Source organism: Callorhinus ursinus, unplaced genomic scaffold (genome assembly GCF_003265705.2).
Source record: "Callorhinus ursinus isolate GAN/ISIS: 27379988/994484 unplaced genomic scaffold, GSC_fseal_2.0 scaffold15, whole genome shotgun sequence".
NCBI classification, from domain to species: domain Eukaryota; kingdom Metazoa; phylum Chordata; class Mammalia; order Carnivora; family Otariidae; genus Callorhinus; species Callorhinus ursinus.
The window spans coordinates 45863249-45886558 of NW_027397077.1; the positions used below are offsets into that span (position 1 = coordinate 45863249).

The following is a 23310-nucleotide window of genomic DNA, read 5'->3' on the forward strand; positions in this document are numbered from 1 at the left end:
ATTTTTATTTCTCTTGGGTAAATACCCAGGAGCGGAAGAGCCGGGTGTAGGATGGGTGTATGTTCAGATTCATGAGAAATTGCTTGACCTGTTCCCGATGCACAATCTCACCCCCCCGCCCCGGCCCCAGCTTCTTAAACACAGATAGAAGCGAGCGCTGTTCCTGCTTCTTGGCAGTTTGCTTCTCCCTCAACAGCACATCTTGGAGATTCTTCTCATAGCGTATATGGAATGTCCTCCAAGTTCTGTTCCATGGGAGGGAGCTGCTGTAATTTATTCAGTCCCCTTCTGATGGGCATTTAGACGTTTCTAGCTTTATTGAGCTGGGCTTTGAAGGGTGAACAGGAATTTGTCAGGCCGGCAAAATCTGAGGCAAACTGGGGAGAGCGCGGAGGCTTGACGGACGTTGCAGAATTCCCATTGCTGGGGCATGAGCTTTCTGAGGGTACAATCAACTCCTGACCCCTTTACCCCCAGGGGCTCAATAATGTGTGTCGAATGGAAAGGAGTGGGTGATGTGGAGGTGTGCCGGCCAAAGGTTCTGGGGCAGGGTGATGGAAAGTCCCAGAATGTTGCGGCAGGGGAGTGAGGTGGGCATTGCCACTAAGGGGCACTCCTGGGACTCTCCAGAACCAGGCATTGGTGGGTTTTAAAGTTCGTACTAGAGCTTTTGCTGATCCTTGGACGGTGGTCACATGCCCACCCCCTGGCCCTCAGGAAGCCACACTCTTCCCTAGGACATGGCCCACCTCTTGGGGCAGGGATCAGAGGCTCACCCATCTTCCCCACTGCACCTGAGCTTCTCGAGGACTTCTCAGCCTGGCTGGGACTTGGGCCCAGGACAGGCTTTCAACAGGAGCAGGCTGGGGTGGGGCATGGGGCAGGGGCACCAGCTGGGACTGAGGACACCCCGGACAAGGGCAGGTCCCCTACAGGGCCCCAGGGGAGGTCAGCATGGGGAAGCTTCTGCGTGGGGCAGGTTTCCTAAGCCCTTCATTCCTGGTTCCAACGATGCCCCCTGCAGAGGCACCCGCAGGCAGGCCTAGCAGCCAAGCAGGAACTGGGGGCAGGAACAGCACCTTGGGTTTCGTGTCCCGATGCTGCCGCTAAGTGCCTGTGTGTCAGCTGGTCACGCTGCATCTCCGTTTCTGCACCAAGTGGGGAAGTGCTGTTTCTTCCAAGGCCTCTGGCGGCTTGGCGGTGGGAGAGGGAGAGCACGGGTAGGAGGTAGCTGGCACAGGGCCAGCCCCGGGGCGGGGGGAAGGGAGAGCATTAGGCGGCCGCACTGTGGTATCCCCAGGACAAAGGGCCAGCCTGGTGGCATGGTGAGCCGGGGCAGAGCCTGGCACCGGGGCCGCATTCCTGGCACGAGGAAGGGTGCAGTGCCTCCCTGGGGGCTGGGAGCTTCCCTGATTTGAATTCCTGGAGGTCAGACCCGGGCCCCTTGCCCGCATCGCCTGCCTGCCTGCCTGCCTGGCTCCCGTCTGGGGCCTCTGAGCGTACTCCGGCGGCCAGCGGCCCGGAGGGGGCACCGGGCAGGCCGCACGCCCCGTCTGGGTGCAGCCTCAGGGCAGCGCCGGCGGCGGGCTTCCGCAGGGCCAGGCTCCGACACTGGTCCCTCTCCGGGTCTCAGGGCCCCTGCCCAAGTCCGTCTCAGAAATCTGAAGTTTTCTAAGACAAGGCCTAAGGCTGTCCTTGGAACACCCAGGTGAGGAGGAAGGCCCTGCCCGCCTGTCCCTCGGGAGTCACCGAGGAAGCACCAGGCCAGCGGCGGTGATGGAGGGTCTGGGGCAAGGCCTTGTCTGCGACAAGCGTGACAGCTTCAAAACCCAGGTGAGTGGGAAGTCTTTTCCTTACGTCACCCTGGAAATGTAGTCCGCTGTTCTCCTTGGAGTGGAAGCCCTTGGAAGACTTCTGCGTGGCCCATTGCAGGGGGGCAGCCCTCCTGTCTGCCACCACCATCCACGTGATGCTGGGGTCCAGGGCACGGTGGAAACCCTCCTGGCTCAGCAACGGGTCTGCCTGGCCAGTGACCGGATGTGCAGTCTGCTGTCGCACCCAAGGGCAACGGTACCCCTTGGCCCGGACTGGAAAGGTGGGGAGGTGTGGGCCACGGGCTCCTGCCAGCACTTTCCATGGGGACAGCACAGTGGGCTGCAGTCACAGGTGAGATGCCAGTCCCCTCCCACATTCCTGGGAGGGCCTCAGGGCTGCCCGCACGCCAGCCCCACACCAGCCCGTCACCCGTGTCTCACTTTACCGGAAGCTGGGGTGTGCAGCTGACGCCACCACCAGGAGAAGGCAGTTTCCCAGGCAAAATGCCTTTCTGACGAGGCACTTCCATCCAGGGGAGACCTGGGGAGACCTGGGGCGCCCTGTGCAAAAGCAGGACTCGACTGCACCTCACACACACCCGGAGGACACCCCAGCTCTGCACTCACCGGCCTTCTTGGGGGCTGTAAACCAAGAGAACGTGACCAAGTGGCTTGTAAAAAGTTGGCTTTATTTGTCACTTATTCACCTTAACTCAGTTATGCCATTTTGGCGTCCACAGTGACAGTCCCCTGGAAGCTGGGGTCAGCCCCCACCCACCGTGATCACGGACCACAGAGCATGAGCCACGCAGGGCCCCACCCATGAGGCTTGCGCCCACAGCGTGCCCACGGGTGGGGCCGAGCGAACTGCGTGCTGCGGGGAGGCTTCGAGTCTCTGCTCAGGACTGGGTCTGACAAGGCCACGTGTGATATGGTGGGATGCCCTGGACTGGGGGTGGTCAACAGACCTGTTGGGCCCATCCTGGGTCTGCTGCTGACTTGCCGGGTGGCTTTAGACAGGTCGCTTCTTGTCCCTTGGTCGGTCTGTTTGCTGGTTAGCGCTGCGAGTGAGGTGTCCTAGGAGCTCGGACTCAGCTCTACTGAGTCGTGACCATGGCTCTGTGCTTCGAAGGCCACTGTGGGCCTGCTGCTGGTGGGGCGTCTCTCTCCGTGGGGCCCTGGTGCTCCCTTCTTAGACCTGGGGCATCCTCCAGGGAGAACTCCTCAGGCTCGTGGCGCCCGACTCTGCTGTCCCTGCTGTCAAGCACCGCCTGTCCCCCAAGGAGCCTCTCTGCAGACCTCAGAAAAGGTTCCACTGCCTAAAACCTAGGTCCCCTGTTACTACAAACAGAACTCATTTTAGACATCGTCTTTTCCTATCCAACACTGGAGCAACTTACTAAAAAAGCAAAAACAAAGACCCTAAGCTCTCTGACCCTGATTTTGCCTCGGATGTGGGGCCTGCACCCTCCTCTCTGCGGAGTGGTGCTGACAGACGAGGACAAGGTGGCATCTGGTCATTTACTTAACATGCATTTGGTCCTAGGCACAGTGAAAAAAGTGCTACATACACGACGGGAAGGTTTCAGCCTGGAAGGTACGGTGGCCTGCGAAAGCGAAGCCGTCTCCCCGTGTGAGTTCCACCACGGCAGTGAGCAGGCGGCCTGTCCATCGACGAAATGGAAGGACTGCACAGACACGCATCACTTCCAGGGTCCTCCGTACAGAGTCCACCCGGCTGGGCCAGGCGAAACTCCGTAAGGCTGGTGAATCCTGGCCTCGCTCAATCAGAGGACACAGACCCACGACAGAGACAGACAGACATGGTAGAGCCAAGCTGACTCCGTGCTCTTCAGCCTCAAAGCCCGAACAGAACAGTCAATGAGAACAGCCAACAGGCACATGCAGAAAAATTAACAGATGGCCCAAGAGTGTCTTCTGGAAAACCCATCCCTTTCTTTTGGAAGAGGCTTGTTCCTAAAAAACTACTTATAAAAAGGGAAAACAATGGTGTCTTCCAGAGAAACAGTTTGAAGCCAGATACTCTTACCCCTGATTGTGATAGGGACTCACTTGTGAGTCATGTCCACCAGAAAACATGATTTGCTCTCAGCCTCGTGCCCTACGGCCACAACGGAGACATGGCTACGAGGTTTGTGCTTCTAACCAAAAAGACGTTCCCTTGGTGGGGGAACAGCTCAGACCACTGCAGCCGCCTACGGCACTGAGCAGGTGCAAAGGTTAAAACAAAAAGTTACATGGACACTTGGGGACAGTCCTTTACCGTCCCCAACTCTGGCAGCTCCATAAAACCTCCCTTCTACCCTCTTTTTGCCAATGCCAGAATAAAGCAAAATTTCAAACTGGAAAAATTCTAGCACTTTACAAAGTGGAATGAAAGAATATGAAATTCAAAAACATTATTAAACAAAAGTCCCGGTGCCGCAGCAGCACTCCCCGTGATGAGCACCTGACAGTGAGGCCTCGCTGTTCCCATCCCTTGCAATTCCGGGCAGGGCCCCCTCTCCCTGGTCCAAGGAGACACGGCTCAGAACAGAAGGGCCCCCATGCTGCCGACCTCGCTCTGCTCCTTCACGAAGATTTCAAAGTACTGGTAAATGATTGTGACTGCGAGCAGGATCCCGGTTCCAGACCCGATGGCGCCCAGGAAGTCGGCCAGGACGGAGAGGGCCCCGATGCACAGCCCGCCGAAGGCCGCAGCGGTGGGGATGTACCTGGGGAGTGGGGACCGATCAGCCATGTGCCACCATGGAGATCCCCACCCCCGGCCTGGCCACGAGAAGGGGCCGGGCCGTCAGACATGCCCACCTCTGGTTTAGGAACCTGACTCCGAGGTCACTCCACTACCTCCTTGAACCTTCACTGACTCACATGCCTTGATGGCCTAGACTAGGGCTGTGCTGTCCAGTAGGTGCCACATGAGGCTCATGAAATGGGACTACTCCAAATCGAGATGCTGAAGACATCACAAGAGGTTTTGAAAACAAGAACATAAAATATCTCATGATGCTTTTTCTTATGTTATCTACAACTTGAAATATAGTCTGAACATGTGGAATTAAATAAAATACATCATTAAGTTTAATCAGTTTCTTTTTACTTTCAAGATATAACCTACATGCAACATTTTGTTAGTTTCAGGTATATATGTATTTCTTTTAACGTGGCTAGTAGAAAATTTAAAATTTCCTAAGTGGCGTGCAAACTATTATGACTGAATGCTGGTATAAATCTAGAGGCCTCAGAGGAGTCTTATGAAGAGAACATTGCATACCGCCCCTGCAAGAGATCTGAAAACAACCTGAAACTTGCAACACTGGCTTTTCCTGTGGTTGCTTCCTTTAGGTGAGGCGATCAAGCTACAGGCCGGGCCGTGGGACAAGCCTGGTCTGCCACCTGATCTAGGGAACAGTTCTGCAGGGACACAGCCTCCTTCATCCGCGTACGAACTGTCTGCGGCCGCTTCCCAGTGGCGGCGGAGGAAAGGAGCAGTCACGGCAGGCTCGAAAAGCCTGAGGTACTTAGTACCGCCACCCCGCTGCCCAAGAGGCAGCTCCATGGTAAGTGAAAAGGGGGTGCAAACGGCAAAGTGGCACATGCACACTGCAAGGGCCAGCCCGGAGTGTCCTCCTCTCCCGTACCCGACACCCAGCTGGTCACCAAGTGCTGTGGCCTCTCCTCTGTGTCCCCAAGTTCCTGCAGCACTTGGGGCCCCCTTCTGCCCCTGGCCCAAACTCCCACCATGGCCTCTGGGCGGTTGGCCTGCCCTCCCTCTGGTGGGTCTGCCTCCAGCACTGAGCGTCCTAAAGGGACCCTGGGCACTGTCCCTTCCCTGCGCAGCCTCACCAGGCTCACCTCACCTCAGCCCTCATCTGCACTTGGGCACCACCCCTCAGAGCACAGGTGTGTGTGTGTTGGGGGGGCAGTGAACCCTGTGCCCCAGTGGCCAGCTCACTGCCCATACCCTTACCACACCCTCTTGTACCCATGGGGCCGCGGGCCGCTGTCTTGCTCCCTGGCGGGTCCCTCTTTGAGGAAAGGGGCTGCATGCGTTTATTATCCCATCCCCAGTCTCCAGCATCTTAGCAAGCGCATAAAGAATTAGAGACACAGGGGTCTTTTCTATCCTGTTACCCAAGGGTAGGAGTTAATAAGCCAGAAATCCCTAAGCCAGATCAGGATGCCTGGTGTGAAAGGAAACCACATATGCAGAGTCTGGGGGCTGGGGACCAGCACTCACCGGTTGAGTTCATGGACCATGGAAGTCTCTCGATGGCCCCTCATCACCATCTGCTGCTCCTTCAGCTGCTTTGCAACCTGCATGATGCCCACCAAGGAGACGTTAAATCTGAAACCTGAACTTGAAGGGAAGGCAGACATGTCTCCTGGTGGGACTCAACGCTCACATCTTTTCCTCTTCCGCGCCCTCAACACTCACACAGGTAACTGTGACTTTGCCGTGGAGAAGTCACGTGACGAAACCTAACTGCACACTGCGGCTCCAGCTTCCCCAGCTGAGCGCTCCCTTACCCACTGGGCTTTTAGCTTTGGCCACTAAAGGTTCGGAGCTGCCCCGCAATGAGCATGGAGCATCTGCGGGTGTTCACAGACCGTTTTCTTAGCAAGAGGAGACAGGCTGAGACCCCTCAGGCCCCAAACGGATAAGGACTATTGCTTCCTGGTTTAACCTCTCTAGACACTTACTGTAACTTATACTTACATCTTTGGCAGAGGAGCCCGAGACCTCGATCCACGTTTTGGAGAAGAACGCACACGAGCCGAGCATGAACACTATATATACCACGGCATGGACAGGATCTTCTAACACGGAGCCAAAGGATTCTGGTGGGGACAGGTAATAGCAAAGGCCGCCGACTGGGTATGCACGCGCTGGGCCCCCGGAAGAGGTATCCTGGAAAAGAATAACGCAGAGAGCCTGTGAGGGCCATTTCCTCATACCTTCGCATTAGGACAGACAGTTCTGAGCAGATGACAAAGATGACAATTTTGCTCAAGTGCCCGTAGTACAGTTCCCTCACCGAAAAGGGAGTTGAATGTGCTGAATCTGTAAAAGGCATGATTAGCAAATACCTATGGGTGAAGTATGTGGTCACGAGCAAGATGCACGGAGGCACATCCGGCAACCTGCCGCGGCGCTAAAACTGATGGCCCCGAGCGGCCGTACTTACAGACCAGGTGCCCAGCAGGCTGACCAGCAGGTTGCCACTGAAGCGGGCGGACAGCATTTGGGAGATGACGTACAGGTTGGACACCAGGGCGGACTGCAGGATGATGGGGATGTTGGAGGTGTAGAAGAGCTTGATCGGATAGGTGTTGTACTGGCCTCGGTAACGGGCTGACTTGATGGGCAGGTCCACACGGAAGCCCTGAGACACCAAACAGAGCAGAATGCCCTTCACTGCCTCATCCGGCCCACTGCCCAGAAGCCCCGGCCAGCCGGAGACAGCCACCAGGGAGCCGGCCCCAAGCACCGCTTCCAGGGCTCTGGTTCCTCTGCCTTACCCATCTCTGCACCTGGGGGCATTGGAACAGAAGGTTCCCAGTAGGGGCGCCTGGGTGGCTCAGTCAGCAAGCGTCTGCCTTCGGCTCGGGTCATGATCGTCGAGCCCCACGTCGGGCTCCCTACTCAGCGGGGAGCCTGCTTCTCCCTCTCCCTCTGCCCCTCCCCCACACTCGTGTGCTCTCGTGCACTCTCTCTTCTCTCCTTCTATTCTCTCAAATAAATAAATAAAATCTTAAAAAAAAAAAAGGTTCCCAGAAATACTGGCTTAAAAATGCACCAAAGCCCAGCAGAGATAATCCCATTTTTTTTTAAGATTTTATTTATTTATTCATGAGAGACAGAGGGAGAGAGAGAAGCAGAAGGAGAAGCAGGCTCCCAAGGAGCAGGGAGCCTGATACGGGACTCGATCCCAGAACTCTGGGATCACGACCTGAGCCGAAGGCAGACGCTTAACCATCTGAGCCACCCAGGCGCCCATTTTTGTCAGAAACCAAAGTCCAGCACATAATATCCAGCTCTATGTGGAATACACTAGAAGAGCCTGAAGAACACATGCCCAAGTCCTAGCAGTGCTTCTCTCGCCTGTGCTTTCAGTGGCTCCAAGACCATGCCACCACAGCATCTGCCTCGCACCCCAGAACAGCCATTTAGGAGGTTTCTAATCATACACAGAAAAGCCAAGCTTTTCTATGAATATGACCTCTCCCTCGAAAACCCTTGGAGGAAGGGTTTCTTTTGTATGATTTTCAAAAACTCTCAGTGCCTAGAACAGGGCTTAGAATATGTAAGACTTAAAATAAAATTTTCATGCTCCAAATGCAAATACTTGCCAAGCCCCTAGAGAGTCCTCTTGTTAGTAATGAGGCATCTGAGTCTTAGCCAAAAGAACAGAACTGTTCGCTCCTCGGAAAAAGCATTTGCCTGGTTTAAATGCCTTTCCAACAAGCATTCAACTACTCCCTCAACTGCTGTCTCTCCTTGTCAATAAATATTAGGGTACAAAGTGGCCGATCAAGAAATACAGAGATTAATCTGACTACAGAAAAGCCAACTGGCAGCTCAGCTCTCTTGTTCAGAAGTGACGCAGACGAATAATGTGAAGGGTAAGAGGAAGGCCTTTTCCAAGCTGAGGCTCGTGCCCACAGTTATGGTACAAACTCTGGGTAAGACAGAGATGCGGTGTTAGTTTGGTTACTTTTCACTTCTCTTGAACTAATAACTTAAAAATATATCCTCTCTATCTGTCAGCAGGCCCAATGCAAAGGAACACGATTCCAGAAATGTTAGCTCTGCCTCAACTGTGTTTCGTTCCGGCAAGTCCCCCGACTTGGTGGAAGGCACCTGTCCTCCCAATGCCATCTCATGTCAGTACAAGGCGATGGGATGGGCGCCCCCTGGGTGTGCGTGGGGGACGCGTACACCAAAGCATTCTGACGCTCAAATGCAGACCATCAAAACTCGCCACGCTGGGGTCTGGACGCACCTGGAAATAGATCACCACTGCAAAAACAAAGATGGTGGCAATCAGATTCATAAGGTTGGGAAGATTCTGCCGGTAGAAGGCCTCTCGAAGGGCTCGGACCTTGTCGGTGCGGGTGGCCAGGAGATGGAAGAGTGCAATGATGGCGCCTTCGAATTCCATTCCTGTTGGTGAAGGAGAGGGTGCACATGGTAAAGAAACCACCCACCAACTAAATTTGGCTCTAAGAATTTTCTCAGTGGCCAAAAAGACTAAGCCCTACCATTTGCAGTGCCTACTCCCATAACCACAGGGAGAGAGTTCTCTCATCCATTGCTTTTGTAGAGACTGCAACCTGCAGAAAGGGCTACCTTACCTTCTGAATTAATCGATCTCAAGTCTTTAGCATGTACGAATCAATGGCTACTGGATGTGTGGCATAATGATCAGTTACAAAAACATAAAGGCAGGGTCTGCTGAACCCCAGCTGAAGGGGCCCTACACTGAAGAGGGGCCTCCAAGCTGCCAGATTCTCTTCCCTGAAACGCCCGGCCAGTTGGAGCATCAGCAGCTCCGAAGGGCGGGTGGGGCTCGGGCTCTGCCCCCTACACGGGTGGCCAAGCGCAAAGGACCACACGTGTGTCCACCACAAGGCTGATCCAAATCTGAGTTGCTGCCCTACCCCGAGAGGGTGTGGAAGGAGGCAGGCCAGTAAGAGCCAGGAAACCACAGCCACGAAGCAGGCTGAGCTTGCCAGAAACTGAAGGGAAAGAGCAAGACTGGGTACTTGGCCTGAGGAGCAGGCAGCAGAGGGACAAGTGAGAGGAACCCGGGGAACACAGGGCTTCAGTAAGGCCTACAGTTGTCTTAATTTTCAAGAAATTTATAGAGTTAAACAAAGCCAAAGCAAGGAACAAGAGCTCTGTATTACTGTGTAATCTCTGCTAACCCAGGACAGTCTTGTGTCATGACATAGTCTAGCGGCGCGCATGTCTGAAGCTCGTGCCGTGTCTAGAGCCATGGTCTCTGAGGGCAGCTGGGGGCACCGGTAACAGTCGCGTGAGGTGTGCCCTGGGACTGTCCTGCCACAGCATTTGCTCAAGTTTCTAACACATGGCGGCTCGCACCACCTGCTGCTGTTCCCGGGCCATTTCAAGATGAGGCTGTAGGCCAACCATCTAATGGGCATCACCACGGACCTCTTCTGGAATGTGGCTTCTGTGAAGGAAAACACTGTCCCAACTGTAATTCCTCACCTCACCCTGGGACGTTGTACTCAGTCCCCCGCAGCCCTGCTCCCAGGCTTGTGACAGCACTGGCCTGTCTTCGCAGGGCGCAGGGTTCAGGGATCTGAGAGCTGGAGCCAGGACAAGCTCGTGCCTCACAGGGGACGCCGCCCCAGCCGCCGGGGAAGAACTTGTTCCCCTCTGCCCTCTGTCCACACTGCTGGTCTCAGTTCCGACTCCTCTCCCCCTTGTTCATTCTGCACCAGCCACACGCACTGGCCTTGAACACCAGCTACACTCCCACCTCACGGCCTTGGCAGCTGGCTGTTCCCTTCAAATGGGACATTCTTCGCACGCTCCCTCCCCTCAGCAGGGCTTTGTTCCAAGGCGGGGGATGCTGATCACCCAGACTGACCCTGTGACAACACTCGCAGCATCTCCAACTTCTTTCTCTGTCTTGTTTTTCCCCGAGGTACCTGTTGTAACACCTGCCATGTGGAACACTCAGCTCACTCTGCATTCCCAGTGGCTAGAACAGCGCCTGGTCCTTCACAGATGCCCGGTAAAGTATTTGTTGAGTGAAGGGCAATGCCAGGGTTAAGCTCTAGTTCTCCTAATTTTTAACATCATTTCTTAAAATTCACTACCTGCTGCATCTCTGGGGACAAGACAGAGCTTCCAAGTGTGAAGAGTTACTTCAGGTGCAGAGACTAACGGTCCCCGCTCATCCCATCTGGGCTGTGCCCACTTGCCCAGGGAATGGCTGTTCTCCCGTGAGAGGGTCATGGTCACGAACGTGTTTCCATGTGCACAGGCCACACTGTAGCAGAGCTCCAGATGTGCTGCCATACTGTCTTCTCAGGCCTGTGACCGTTGTGCCATCTGCCCTCCTCCAGGGCCCAGTCCTCGACACCCCACTCCTCCCTTCCCCCCACCCCACAGTTCTCACAGCAACATTCGCTGCCCACACACGCACCTCGGAGTGACCCTTCCTGGCTGTGCTTCTTCCCGGCTCAGTCCCAAACATGACCAGCTGACAGCAAAACACTTTTAAAGCCAGAAACACACCCAACTTTGCTCTGCGATTTTCCATCACCCTTGAAAGAACCTCCTTTGCCCCGTCTCTTACACTCTTATCTCCTTGTGCCCTTGCTCCATGCTTTCCACCTCGGGCCGGCTGCTCAAAGCTGGACGACGGAACAGCTACTGGGCTGTGTTCTCCGCCCATCTTCCCCTCGATTCCAGGCTGAATCACTCCTTCCACGCTCCAACCCCCACTGCCTCACTGGCCTGCTCCTCAATGGAAGGTGGCTTCCGCTTCCGGGCCTTTGCTGACTCCTCCCCTCCTGGGCCCCACTCTGGTATCGCTTCCTCATACTTCAGGATGCTCCCAGGCCGGTTATAGTGAGAGTCTTCACAAACCTGAACCCTTATGATCTCCCTTACCCTCCTGCCTTTTCACACCCATCCCTGAAAAACCTTGCCTTCCACCCTCTCGTTTCTCCCAATTTGTCCTGGATTTCCTACAATTCCACAAGTGCCCAGGGAGGAACCAAGTCTGCTCTGGCCCCTCTTCTCTGAGGCTGACAGTTCCTACGTCAAGGAATCTCTTGGGTGCATGTGGCCTTCATTTGTGCAGGGACCTACTTTGAGTCTCACTAATGAGATCCCTTGGTCTCTGGATGCCAGGGACTGTTTCCAGCATTCATCGCAAAGAAAAATAAATACGTATGAATACTTATTTCTCATGAGACTCTTCTGAGTGAATAACATTGTGATGAAAAAACCTGATTTTCCTTTCCTAATAAGTCACACTTCCCTAAATATTTAGGAAGTTTTATTAAAGACACCGTCTGTAACAAGATTGCCTTCTTTGTAGGTAGAACATTTACACGAGACATACATCTATTTTGAGCCAGGCATCACAGAATTTTATGTTATTTCTCATTAATCCTGGCACCCATGGCTCACAGGCAGAGGAATGTGCCCAAGGCCACTTAGCAACTGCCAGGACTTAAACCCAGTGAGCTCCAAGTTCAGGCCTCTCTCCCAAAACTGCCCCTCACACGAGCAAGTGTGTTGGTTCTGTAATTTCATTTTTAGAAACTTATTCACTGCGAGCGACTGCCAAGATCTGTAAAGATGAACGTGTGAGGATGTGCACTGTTTCACGGCTGCAACGACAGCAAAACTGGAAACAACCTCCGTGTCCATCACAAGACTGGTTATAATAAATATTGTTTCATCTTTGCAACGGAAGTCCATACCGTGCTGAGGAAAACGAGGTGAAATTATGTATTCAGGCACAGCAAATGTCCATGAAATACAGGAAAAATGCAAGTTAGACATCTTGATGAGCACAAACCTATCTGTGTTTAAAAAATTCTGCAGAGAGAGGTTACTTTAAAAAACAAAAACGAAAACTCTGCTGATACACACAGGAAAATTAGAAGAGATGCACCTAAAACTAAGCTAATTTTTCCTTGGCACAGGAGAACTTCTGTTTCCTGCCTTGCACACATTGGTACTTTTTACTAAACCCTGTCCCCAGGGAAGGCCAGGGCCCTTACCTCGGCCGGTGTTGACGGTGGTGGGGCTGAACGCCTTCCACACGATGGTCTCGCAGATGTTCGTGGCAATGAAGAGGGAGATCCCAGAGCCCAGGCCATACCCTTTTTGCAGAAGTTCATCCAAAAGCAAGACAATTAAGCCAGCAACAAAGAGCTGTGAAAATTTAAAGAGAAAATAAAAAAAAAATAAAGAAACCCAAACAGACTGCGCATTACTGTTCTTCACGGGCCTGGTTCTTTCCTTCCACAGTACCAAGCTTCTCTGCTATCAATGCTAAAGGCAGGGTAGGCCTCGGACAGTAGAGCCTTCCTCTGGTGAACTTGGGAAGGCTACCCCAGGGGCTCCAGCTTCTTCTCATGCTTCTTTTATGCATGCCTCAGATCTGTCATTCAGGAGTCTGAGTGGGAGGGGCTACTCCGAAGGGGGGACACGGCAGAGCCGCACTGACCTGAATGGTGATTAACAGGCAGATTCCAGCACCCATTTCAGAAGGATCTCCGTACATTCCTGTCATCACATACACGATGGACTGGCCGATGGTAATGATCATGCCGAATACTGGAATCACAAGAACACAGTGTTCTCAAAGTGGGACACTCCACGGTCTGGAGAGAACAGTTCCAGAACACCTACTGTGCGCCAGGCACCAGGGAGGACGATGATGGAGATGAAGAATACAGACAATGCCCATGAGGAGCTCAATACAGGAACACTCGGTAGCCCCATGGCCAAGGTACAAGAGTACTGGGTACAAGTACTCAAATGCCTTCTAACAAAAGCCTACGACCTCTTTGATTTCAGCTTCTCCTAAATTCACTTTCCTTTCAGTAATGGCAGGAGAAAAAGAGTTGAAGTGTACTAATCTAGTACTTTTTTTTTTTAAGATTTCATTTATTTGACAGAGAAAGAGAGCGAGAGAGCACAAGCAGGGCAAGTGGCAGAGGGAGAGGGAGCAGCAGACTCCCCAGAGCCCAATGCAGGGCTCGATCCCAGGACTCTGGGATCATGACCTGAGCCAAAGGCAGACACTTAACCGACTAAGCCACCCAGGCGCCCCACTAATCTAGTTCTTATGAAAGGTGAGTCAGGGAGCAAGGGAATACGATGTCCAGAGGCACGTGATTTGGTGACGGCACTGACCTGCAGCAGCCAAACTCAGGTCAGGTCGCTTGGGCTCTGGAGAGTTCCCTAGCTTGAATACATGCCTGGGCGCTCTACAGGCCCATCATCCGGGTCTGAGTCCAGCAAACTGAATATTAGCTCTGGGATAAAGTGATCCCTTCTCAGCTTGTAGTTAATGTGCTTTTGAAGAAAAAACTCACAAAGTAGTCAATTTTCCTTAGCCACAAAGCTCTTCTGGCCCAAGAGACACTTTCCTTTTTGTATGAACATGTCTTTGTTTCTTCTAGCTCATTAGACTCCATTGTTAGGCACAGTGGAATCCACATGTTTTTATTGGTTCCACAATACTAGATGGGTTTGGGATTCAATTTCAGCTTTTCTGCTTAGTTTGCACATAAAATACAATTTTACTCTGAAGTGCCTGTCAAATAGTTTCCATTTGACTTTTTTAAAAAGTGCCTAATAAAACAGATGTCTTAAGACAGAAAAATTTCAAAAAACTGTCCAAGACTAAAGGGAAAATGGCTGATTTGTGCTTTTGAAAAATAATACATGTGTATATTTTTAAATCCTGATTTGTGTCTGAAACTGACAAGTCTGAATTGGATTTGTCTTTCTTGCTCAGTCATTTAACTTACTGACTTCAGAATATCTGTAAAACATGCTGGTGTGGAAGAAAACATGGCTGCGTAGGTAGCTGTAAATGTCATTTCCTAATTAATACATTTCACTTCACAGCCAGAGGCTGCATGTGGTTCATTCTGAGGACTGGTTACTATTACTAGTAACATATTATCTGCTAGAAAGCAAATACCATTATCATCCTCACTATTACAGATGAAGAGACTGAGACTTCAGGGCTGTCCTCTAACTTCGTCCCAGCTCAGAGCTCGGACACAGCAGAGCTGGGTGGAGAGGACCCCTCTCCCCTAAGCTGAATCCTTTCCAACTCCCAGCAGAGAGAAAACACCACTTGTTGGGTAACCACTGCGCGCCAGGCACTGAGAGAGATTTTACACACACTATTTAATTGAAGTCTTACAACAGCTCTGAAGTTTTCCTTCTAAGTGGCAAGGAAATTGTGGCTGGCGGAGGGTGAGACTGCCAAGCCCTGCTCCTGCTCCTTCCCCTCGATCACATGGTGTCTGGGGCCTGTGCCCCCCACGTCCTCCCGCCCCGCCTGCCTCATCCAGCCCCTCCAGGTGCTCTCTCACTAAAATAGCCCGCAGTACATACAGGGTTGGTGGGCCAAGAAGGTTACATTGTACAAAAACACCTGTTTTTATGCCCTTTAGAGCAAATTTGAATTCTCACCTACAGACATCTGAACATTATTCAAAATCTCACTTACGCTTTTGGGCTCCATTAAAGAGGGCTCGGTCTTTCGGGGTGTCACCAACTTCAATTATTTTAGCGCCAGCCAAGAGCTGCATGATGAGGCCGGAGGTGACAATGGGAGAGATACCCAGCTCCATCAATGTACCTTGAAGAAAGGGCAAGGCAAAACACAGCCAGTATGAGCTTGGAAAAGCAACACATTATTAAGAAAACGAATGAGCAAAATTCGACGGTGTGCCCTGTATACAAATCCAATGTGTTTCAGTTTGCTAGCAGCATTTAATTTCAAAAATAATCCCTAAATATCAATGATGAGAGTATAATTCAATTCATTCTGTTCAGTCTGCCAGGCAACATCTTATTCTGTTTAGGAAGTCACATGGCATTTAAACAGACAACTGCATTTAAATTCACCCCAAACAGATTCATTCTGGTTTCACAGAGATAAGAAAGGTTCGTCTCTTCATCAGTTCATAAAAAAGGATAACATTCAAATAATTTCCAGAGTTTGAAAGGTCTGCACCACTGTACCTAGTTGTGAATAAACCTCTATTTCTATTATGCTAAAATGAGCTACACTTCCAACTGATTTACAACTTAATTTGAACTATGTTTAAAAAGCAAGTTAATCAAAAGCAGTATCAACATAAATGTTCAAATCCTACCCCCCATAGGTAATGGGTTAGAGTATACAAAACACCATTACATATTTTTTTGGACACGTATATGTAACCTATAGATATGAAGATGTAGCTCAGAAATAAATTACATATTCTAAAAATGTTATCAAAACAGGAGAAAGACCAGTACAAATGTCATCATTTCAGTTGTTTAAAAAACATTCTAGTTTTTCCATGTTTTTTTATCCTCTATGACCTAGACTTATCTTGTTATTACAGGTTTTATGTTGCATTCAAGTGCCTCGGTGCTGAACTGGGCATCTGCTCAGGCTATTCAACACAGGGCGCTAGCATTCCTCCCCAACACTCTCTGAATTCCACATAAAGCCAAAGCCTGTAATTTAACCAAAGGAGGCCAGTCAAATCCACACTGCAGAGTGGTACAGATGGCCAGAGTCCTACCTCTGTTAGAGGCTAGAATCACCCTCATCCAATAGAAAGGGTCAGCTGAATCTGAAGACATGATACCAAATAGCGGGATCTAGAAACAAGCAGAGAAAAGGAGGCAGCACACTGACCCCCAGCCTGCTCTTCATCCCACCCCAGTTCTGAAAAAGGAACTGCGCTTACCTGGCAGCACACTAAGAAGATAAAGAGGGTGATTGCAGTCCACAGCACTTTCTCTTTAAACTGAATCTACAGTAGAAGAGAATGCATTAAGGCAGTGGTTCTTTATATAAGCAAGTTAATAGAAATGAACTTGAATTGGACCCCTTTCTCTGTTCACCAGAGAAGTGAGCCTCGAACACTCCCAATTGTGTGCCAAACATAAGCATTGAAACCTGAGTATGTGTATTGCATACTTTCTATGTACAAGGCAGTTACGCAGAGACCTTCACACGTACCATTTCATTTGATCCTCATATCACATAGTGTTATCTTTACAATGAGAAAACAGTCTTAGGAAAGCCAACTTGCCCCAAATCTCACAGCTGAAGTGAGTTTTGAGTGCAAAATCTTTGCTCTTAATCACCAGCATTAACAGTTTAGGATCAGATCCCAGATCAAACAATGTTCTAACAGCAAGGAATTCCTAAAACAGACCAGTCCTTACAACCAGCCAAGGATAGTGATCATTCAAAAAGGTTTTGTAATTGATAAAATCTTGCAATTCTGTAGCTAACCAATTTGCAATGTGTGATAGTTCCACAGTGCATTTGCTATGAATTAAGGGTAAAACAAAATAAAAAAAAATACTGGGGGGGGGGGGAGCAGGGAGAGTTACACCTTTAACCTACTCAATGCCTACTAACAGCACCTATTTAAGACTTCACATCTCCTTGGGTACACAGGTAGGCCAAGTGACTACTGGGAATTATTTTATAGATGACGAGTAAGTACCATCAGATAAATTTAGAATCCCCTCCCAAGGTCCCTCTGGTACCAAGTAGAACTGGCAGCTTTTCCAGGTGTTCTGCCTCAATAACTGAGTGCCTTCCCTAGTACTTGCTGCCTATCCTGCAAGAAGGGGTTTAAAGGGCTTAAAAAACACAGTTAATTACTGTGTGGACTGAGGATTTTGATATGGAAAAATATCTTGTGAGCGACAGCATTAAGTGAATAAAACTGTGCTCTGAAAAAGTACTTTTTAACTGGAGGGGAGGGGAAGTCTAAAGTCTACACGAGCTCTGAGACACAGTCTGGCTCTCTGGTCAGAATAGAAGTTAAGGTCTTCCATGACTGCCTTTAGGCAGGCCCCAAGAAGACCGCCACGCAAAGGCTGTGGGCACTCACATGAACCTGGGGTGAATTCACAGAACCCTCCTTCCTCTTGAGAATGCTCCCTTTCCCACCTGTCACCTCACCACACCAAGAAATTAGGAGGCCAAGGGAAGGCAACACCACTTCCGGCTAACTAGTTGAAAGGATTCTTTACGGGAAAAAAGAGTAGACAATTTTTTATAAGACTCCTCATTTCTTAATAACCAAGTCTCCTCTCCTGGATGCAGCCAAATTCAACAGCAAAACTTCAAAAGCTCTTTATCTCAGTCCTGTCTACTTTACCTTTGAAATAGCCCCTGAATCAGGCAACAATCACTTCTCATTCAAAAAGCTTTTGAAATTGATAAAATCTTGCAATTCTGTAGTTAACTAATTTGCAATATGTGATAGTACCACAGTGTATTTGCTATGAATTAAGGGTAAAACAATGTAATAAAAAGTACTGGGGAGGCAGGGAGCCCACCCCATACACCCTCTGTTACAAAAGCCTTGAAACCACTCTCATCTTGTACCGATTTCCAGAGCATTTTCTAATCACCTGGCCCTTCCATTGCTCCCCACCACCCTTTATGTTCTAGCAATATGGTAGTAGAGCTAACACCCTCCCATCTGCTTGTCTGCTTTGCACACCATATATACCTTATGCCTGGAATTCCTTTCCCTCTCCTCAAAAAAATTATTCTTCCATTAAAACCACCATCAGAAACCACATCTTCCAGAATTAATCCCTTCCTGAGCCACTGCTACACCCTGCACATGTTTTCACTGCTCCATCTACCACACTTAGTTACAAGGCCAAGGGCAGACAGCTATTAAGAGGTTTGTAAGGGTGGGTCCCAGGCTTGTCTACCTCCAGAGCTATAACTTTTCTACTATGCTAGGCTGTTGGGGTGGAAGGGACAACTTTGTATTTTGCCCATCAAAGGCAGCACGTATGTGGAACACTTATACAAAATGATTTTAAGTTAAAAAAAAAAAAAAGACTTCAAGAATGTTAGTGTCCATATTGATGTCAAGTACACAGATGTATATGTGAATGCATGAACAACAGTCTGAAAAGAATCTGAAGACAAAAATCTTTTACTATTCATTCTCTTGAATGCAAGAATCTAAATAAAACTTCCCCATTGTTTAACAGCTTCACTAACATTGGCAACACTCGCTATCCTGTGCTGTGTAGGAGCAGAAATTCTGATGAAGTTTTTGCATTTTTATCTTCTCATGTTTTAATATGTCTGCTGTAAAAAGCAGGGTTCACAAAATGCCCTTTTTCTCTGTACCTTTTATGGCGACTGTCAGAGTACTAACTCATATGCACAGGACAAAGTGACTGCTCTTAGCTCCTTTTAGCACATGCATACTAAAAGCTTCTCCTAGGAAAAAACAACCCAGCCATGAAGTGCTCCTGTTGGAGGTGAAGAAGGAAAGGTAACTCAATCCGAGTATCCTGAGGCTTTTGAGGCCTTACTCATTCACCCCCGAGATCCACTTTTGGGACAGAGCAAACCAGAGGCTTTGTTTGCTGGAGTAAAATCCACTAAAGATGCTCCAAATAAAGCACCATGATTTCGGTGGAAATTCCCACACAACCTGGTCACCTTCCCACAAAGCTCAGGAATATACACAACTACACTCCAGGAGAAAGGGATGGAAAACAGAGTTTCCATCTGGTGTGTTGAAGCCATTTTTAATTGTACTGTAAACTTCGAGCGCCCAGACAGTTCATGAAACCTTCTTGGACGGCGATTTCGGGAACTTACCTTCCTCTCCGGCTTCTGAATTTCCGGCAGGATGACACAGAAGGGCTTGATGACTTCCAGAAATTTGACTTTGATGGGAGAGACAAAAGCAGAGTTAGGGCACGTAAAAACCTTCCCCGCTCCCTGGGGAAGCGTTCTGCCTAGCATGAGGAGCAGGGACTAGGGGACCTGACCGCGCGCGGGGACACGGAGGAGGGCCGGGGACGCGGGCCTCGGTCTGCGGGGACCCGGGCGGGCCCGGGGGGTGGCCGCTCGCCCGGACCGGTGAGGGGAAGGGGGATTTTGATCCTTCCCGGCGTTGCTGGGGGCTACCCCGAGGGACTCACTCGCCATGGCGGCGGCAGCTCGGGCTCCGGATCCCGCTTCTGCTCCGCTCCACTCCGGGTGAGGTGAGGCTGTCCGCGGCCCAACCCGCTCCGGAGCGCTGCACCTCCACCGAGAGACACGTCAGTGCTAGCACCGCGGCGAGCGGCGCGGCGCGGCACGGGGCGGAGTTGGGGGCGGGCCGCAGGCTGCTTCCGCTTCCTGCCACGCGCTGCGGGCCGGCCGCGGCGCCGCACCACAGCCGCCGAGGCCACAACTCCCGGCATGCAGCGGGGCTCCTGGGCCTCCCGGGAAGAGGGTGCGAGACGCCGGGGCGGGGCGCGGGGCACGCCGGGATTGGGAGTGTGCTGAGGCTGCGCAGACCGGGCGAAGCGAGATCGTGTGGGTGCCGGCTGTGAGGTGGCTTCAGCGGCTGAGTGGGTGTTGGCTGGTAGAGAACCTGAGGCAAAGGGCAGCAGCCGTCTGTGCCCACAGCCCTGCGAGCAGGGAGGTGTCCCAGGTCTCCTCTATGCCCTTCATAGTACTTATAATTATGAGTTGGGAAATAGACTGTAAGCTCCTTTGATCAGGAGCCGGTGTCCCGGCGCAGACCGAAATGCCCGGCTCCTTGTAGGTGCCTGGCTAGGCACACCCTCGTTTGTTGAGTCATTCAGCAAACCCGGAGGCTTAACCTGGGCACAGGGTCTCGGAAATGACTCCTGCCGAGTCCCTGCCATCTGAGGGCGAATGGGCTGAATTCCTGGAGAGACAGATGGTCAGAGAAGAACTGGGAAAGCTCATGATATAGTTAGGCCTGCTAGGGAATCCAGGAAGGCCTCCCAGGAGAGTTGCTTTTGTGCTAAACCTTGACGGATTCCGGCAACAAGAAATGAGGGAGGAGGGTGCCTCAGCTTGAGGAAACCTTTTTGAGCAAGGCATGGCGGTATGACCGGCTAAGATCTATGGGGGGAAATGTCATTTTTGGCTGGGGCAAGGGCTATGTGAAGAGAAACAATATGATTTAACGTTCTTGGGGGATAATGGGTGGGGCAAGGTATGCTAGACGCGGAGTTTGGAATTTATTTTTGAGCCATGTGTAATTACAGGGTAGCATGTGATAAGTGTTCTAACAGAGACGAGAGAGACTTAAGTTGTGATCATTAGAGGAAGAGGGTGATGCTGGCTGGGGATTAGGGAAGGTTTCAGGGAGCTAAATCATGACCTGGACTGATCTAAGTTGGAGGTGTAGATGTGGCAAGATGCTTTTTTGGTAATATTAATTTAGTGATTGCTATTTCTATTTGCCCCCTCCTTCCCATTTCTAGCGTGTGGCCAGAATTTGCAAATCTTTATCTCAGAAAGTTTGGTAGGACAGGAAGTCTTTTATTGAGAATCAAACCCAGGGGTGGGAAGTTACAATGTTACCAGAGGCAGGTAGGTAACTTTAAGTAGTGAAGTGGTCCAGGTGTGACATCACTTGATATCCATCCTCCACACAAAAAAAGTGACCATGGACTACGCTTGTAGAGCTGCTTCTGAAATGCAGCCCATCTTCCAATCCAGGATCCATTGATAATCTCTTCTGGAGTTTTGGTCAGAGGCTTAAAACTGGCAGCCCCTGGACGAAATCCAGCAGATAGACCAGAGCTGATTTAGCCAGTATGCATTGTGCACCATACTGATGGTTAAATTATTGAACTACCTAATGGTAAATAGTATTATAGTAATAGTGGTGTTACAATTAGTTAATATAAATTTTAATATAAACTCACTGGTGATAGTTTTAGGATATTAGTACCATTGGAAATGGGCCTCCTGATATAGCCACATCCAAGAAATATTCATGACATAGTTTGACCTGTGTCACTGAAGGGACTGGCTAAGTTGCTTATGTTAACAAAATACTAATTGCTTTAGGAGAATCACTACTTAAAATAATTTTATTCCTCACACTTTGTAATTCTTTTGGAAGCAGTTGTGCAGTGTTTTATACACTTAAGATGTTATTATAAAATATTAAAAACAAATACCTAGAATGAAGAGGGAAAATCTGGATAAAATTTTAAGACTTTTAAACATAATAAACATGAATCTTGTTAATCTGCAGGGCAAAGAAGGAACTGCAATAGTAGTGAGTCCCAGCCTGAGACCTGTTTTCTGTTTTGATGCTATGCAAGAATCTGCACAAAATGAAACTTGTATTAAATAAACTTTATCATGTAAAGTCTGTAGTTCTGGGATGAAAAATAATTTTTTTTCCAGCCAAGAATTTGACTTCTTGGTAGTGACAGAAAAGTTGGATACAAATAGTGCTCAAAAGTTATGTGTTAAGAGATTAAAGTTCTAAATGTGTATTTCATCAGGATACTGTTAAAACTTGTTCAAGTGAAATCTTTGACAGTATATAACTGGGCATTTTTATGAAAATATTTAATAGAATTTCTAAAGGAATGCTATTGATGTGGATTTGGGTATATGGACCCCCCGCCCAGTTATAAAACATAGATGAGAAAACAACTTTTTGGAAAACATAAATCAGGGCAGTTCATTTAATTTTTTACTTAGTAGATTACCAGTTTATTACAAAAAGTCGTACTTGGAACAGCCAGATAGACATGCATAGGGCAAGATATGTGGGTAAGGGCACAGAGCTCTGCCCTCTCCAGGTGGGCCACTGTCCCTGAATCTGCATGTTTCACCAAGAGGGAGACTCTCCAAACCCTGTTCTCTTGGGTTTTTACGGAAACTTCATTACCATAAGCATAATTGATTTAATCATCCGCCATTGGCAATTGATTCAACCTCTAGCCCCTCTCCCAAGGCAGATGATTTTAAATCACTATCAAAGAAACTTCATTTGTTTTACTTAAAGATGTTTTCATAATTTGCTTAAAATACAAATTTCATGATTTTGAAGACAATGGTTTTTGTTGAACTTATGGCATCGAGAACCACATTTAATACAATGTATTGAACTTTTTTGTGGGCAAGAAAAATTATATTCCATTGAAAAATATTTCCATAAAAATGTCATTGGAGTATTTTATGACAAAAAAAAGTCATTGGATTTTGTACAAAAAGTACCAGTATAATATTAGAGTCTGGGGTTTCAGCCAAAAGTTTAGAAAAAATTTGGATGTATTAACTTGGCACTAAGTTACCAAATTTAATTAATTTTGGTTAAAGCAATACCAGATATAAGTCAAGTAATTCTCATTTTTTTTCTCAATATGCTGTATTTACTATCACACATCAAATAAAGATCAGAAAGAACTGCAAATTACATAAAGAAAATCGAATGGACAACTTGAAGTGCTAGAGCTTCAAAAGCAGTTTGGAAATCAATAAATTCTGTATGTTCACTGTCAGAGAAAACAAACAGAGTGGTTAGCCATTTCAAAAACATGTTTTAAGTGTTTTGGCCTTAATAAATGATATTTTCATGGAAATGTCAAAATTTATTTCAGCTTAATGAGGAAAATGACTTAATTATTGTAGCTGATATCTTAATGAACTATAGATGAAACAACAGGATGTATGTAAACTGTCATAGTCTGTTTGGGTTGCTATAACAGAATATCACAGACTGGGTGACTTATAAAACAACAGAAGCTTATTTCTCACAGTTCCGGAGGCTAGAAGTCAGATAAAGGTGCCAGCGTGGGGCAGGTTCCTTTTCCAGGTTGCAGACCACAGACTTCTCTTTGCATCCTCATATGGTGGAGAGCAGAGCAGAGGAAGCAAGCTCTCTAGTGACTGTTTTTGTTTGT

At 49.2% G+C, this 23310-nt stretch overlaps 1 protein-coding gene and 2 long non-coding RNA genes across 3 annotated transcripts; 2 read left to right on the forward strand and 1 right to left on the reverse strand.

The window, feature by feature from the left end:
- Positions 1-2486: 2486 nt before the first annotated feature.
- Positions 2487-19710, reverse strand: SEC61A1 (SEC61 translocon subunit alpha 1). Its single transcript, XM_025884935.2, has 12 exons — positions 19564-19710; positions 19238-19305; positions 16326-16391; positions 16158-16236; positions 15089-15220; positions 13064-13173; positions 12615-12768; positions 8843-9003; positions 7025-7222; positions 6556-6747; positions 6076-6152; positions 2487-4549 (listed from the first exon to the last, which is right to left on the reverse strand). The coding sequence occupies exons 1-12, from the start codon at positions 19568-19570 to the stop codon at positions 4363-4365; spliced, it is 1431 nt and encodes a 476-aa protein (XP_025740720.1). The 5' UTR covers positions 19571-19710; the 3' UTR covers positions 2487-4362.
- LOC141374227 (uncharacterized) lies at positions 8377-11785 on the forward strand. The gene is made up of 2 exons (XR_012380979.1): positions 8377-8522; positions 8608-11785. It is a non-coding gene; the product is annotated as an uncharacterized lncRNA (long non-coding RNA).
- A 156-nt stretch (positions 19711-19866) lies between the features above and the next one.
- Positions 19867-21771, forward strand: LOC112834174 (uncharacterized). The gene is made up of 2 exons (XR_003210793.2): positions 19867-20483; positions 21648-21771. It is a non-coding gene; the product is annotated as an uncharacterized lncRNA (long non-coding RNA).
- Positions 21772-23310: the final 1539 nt, after the last annotated feature.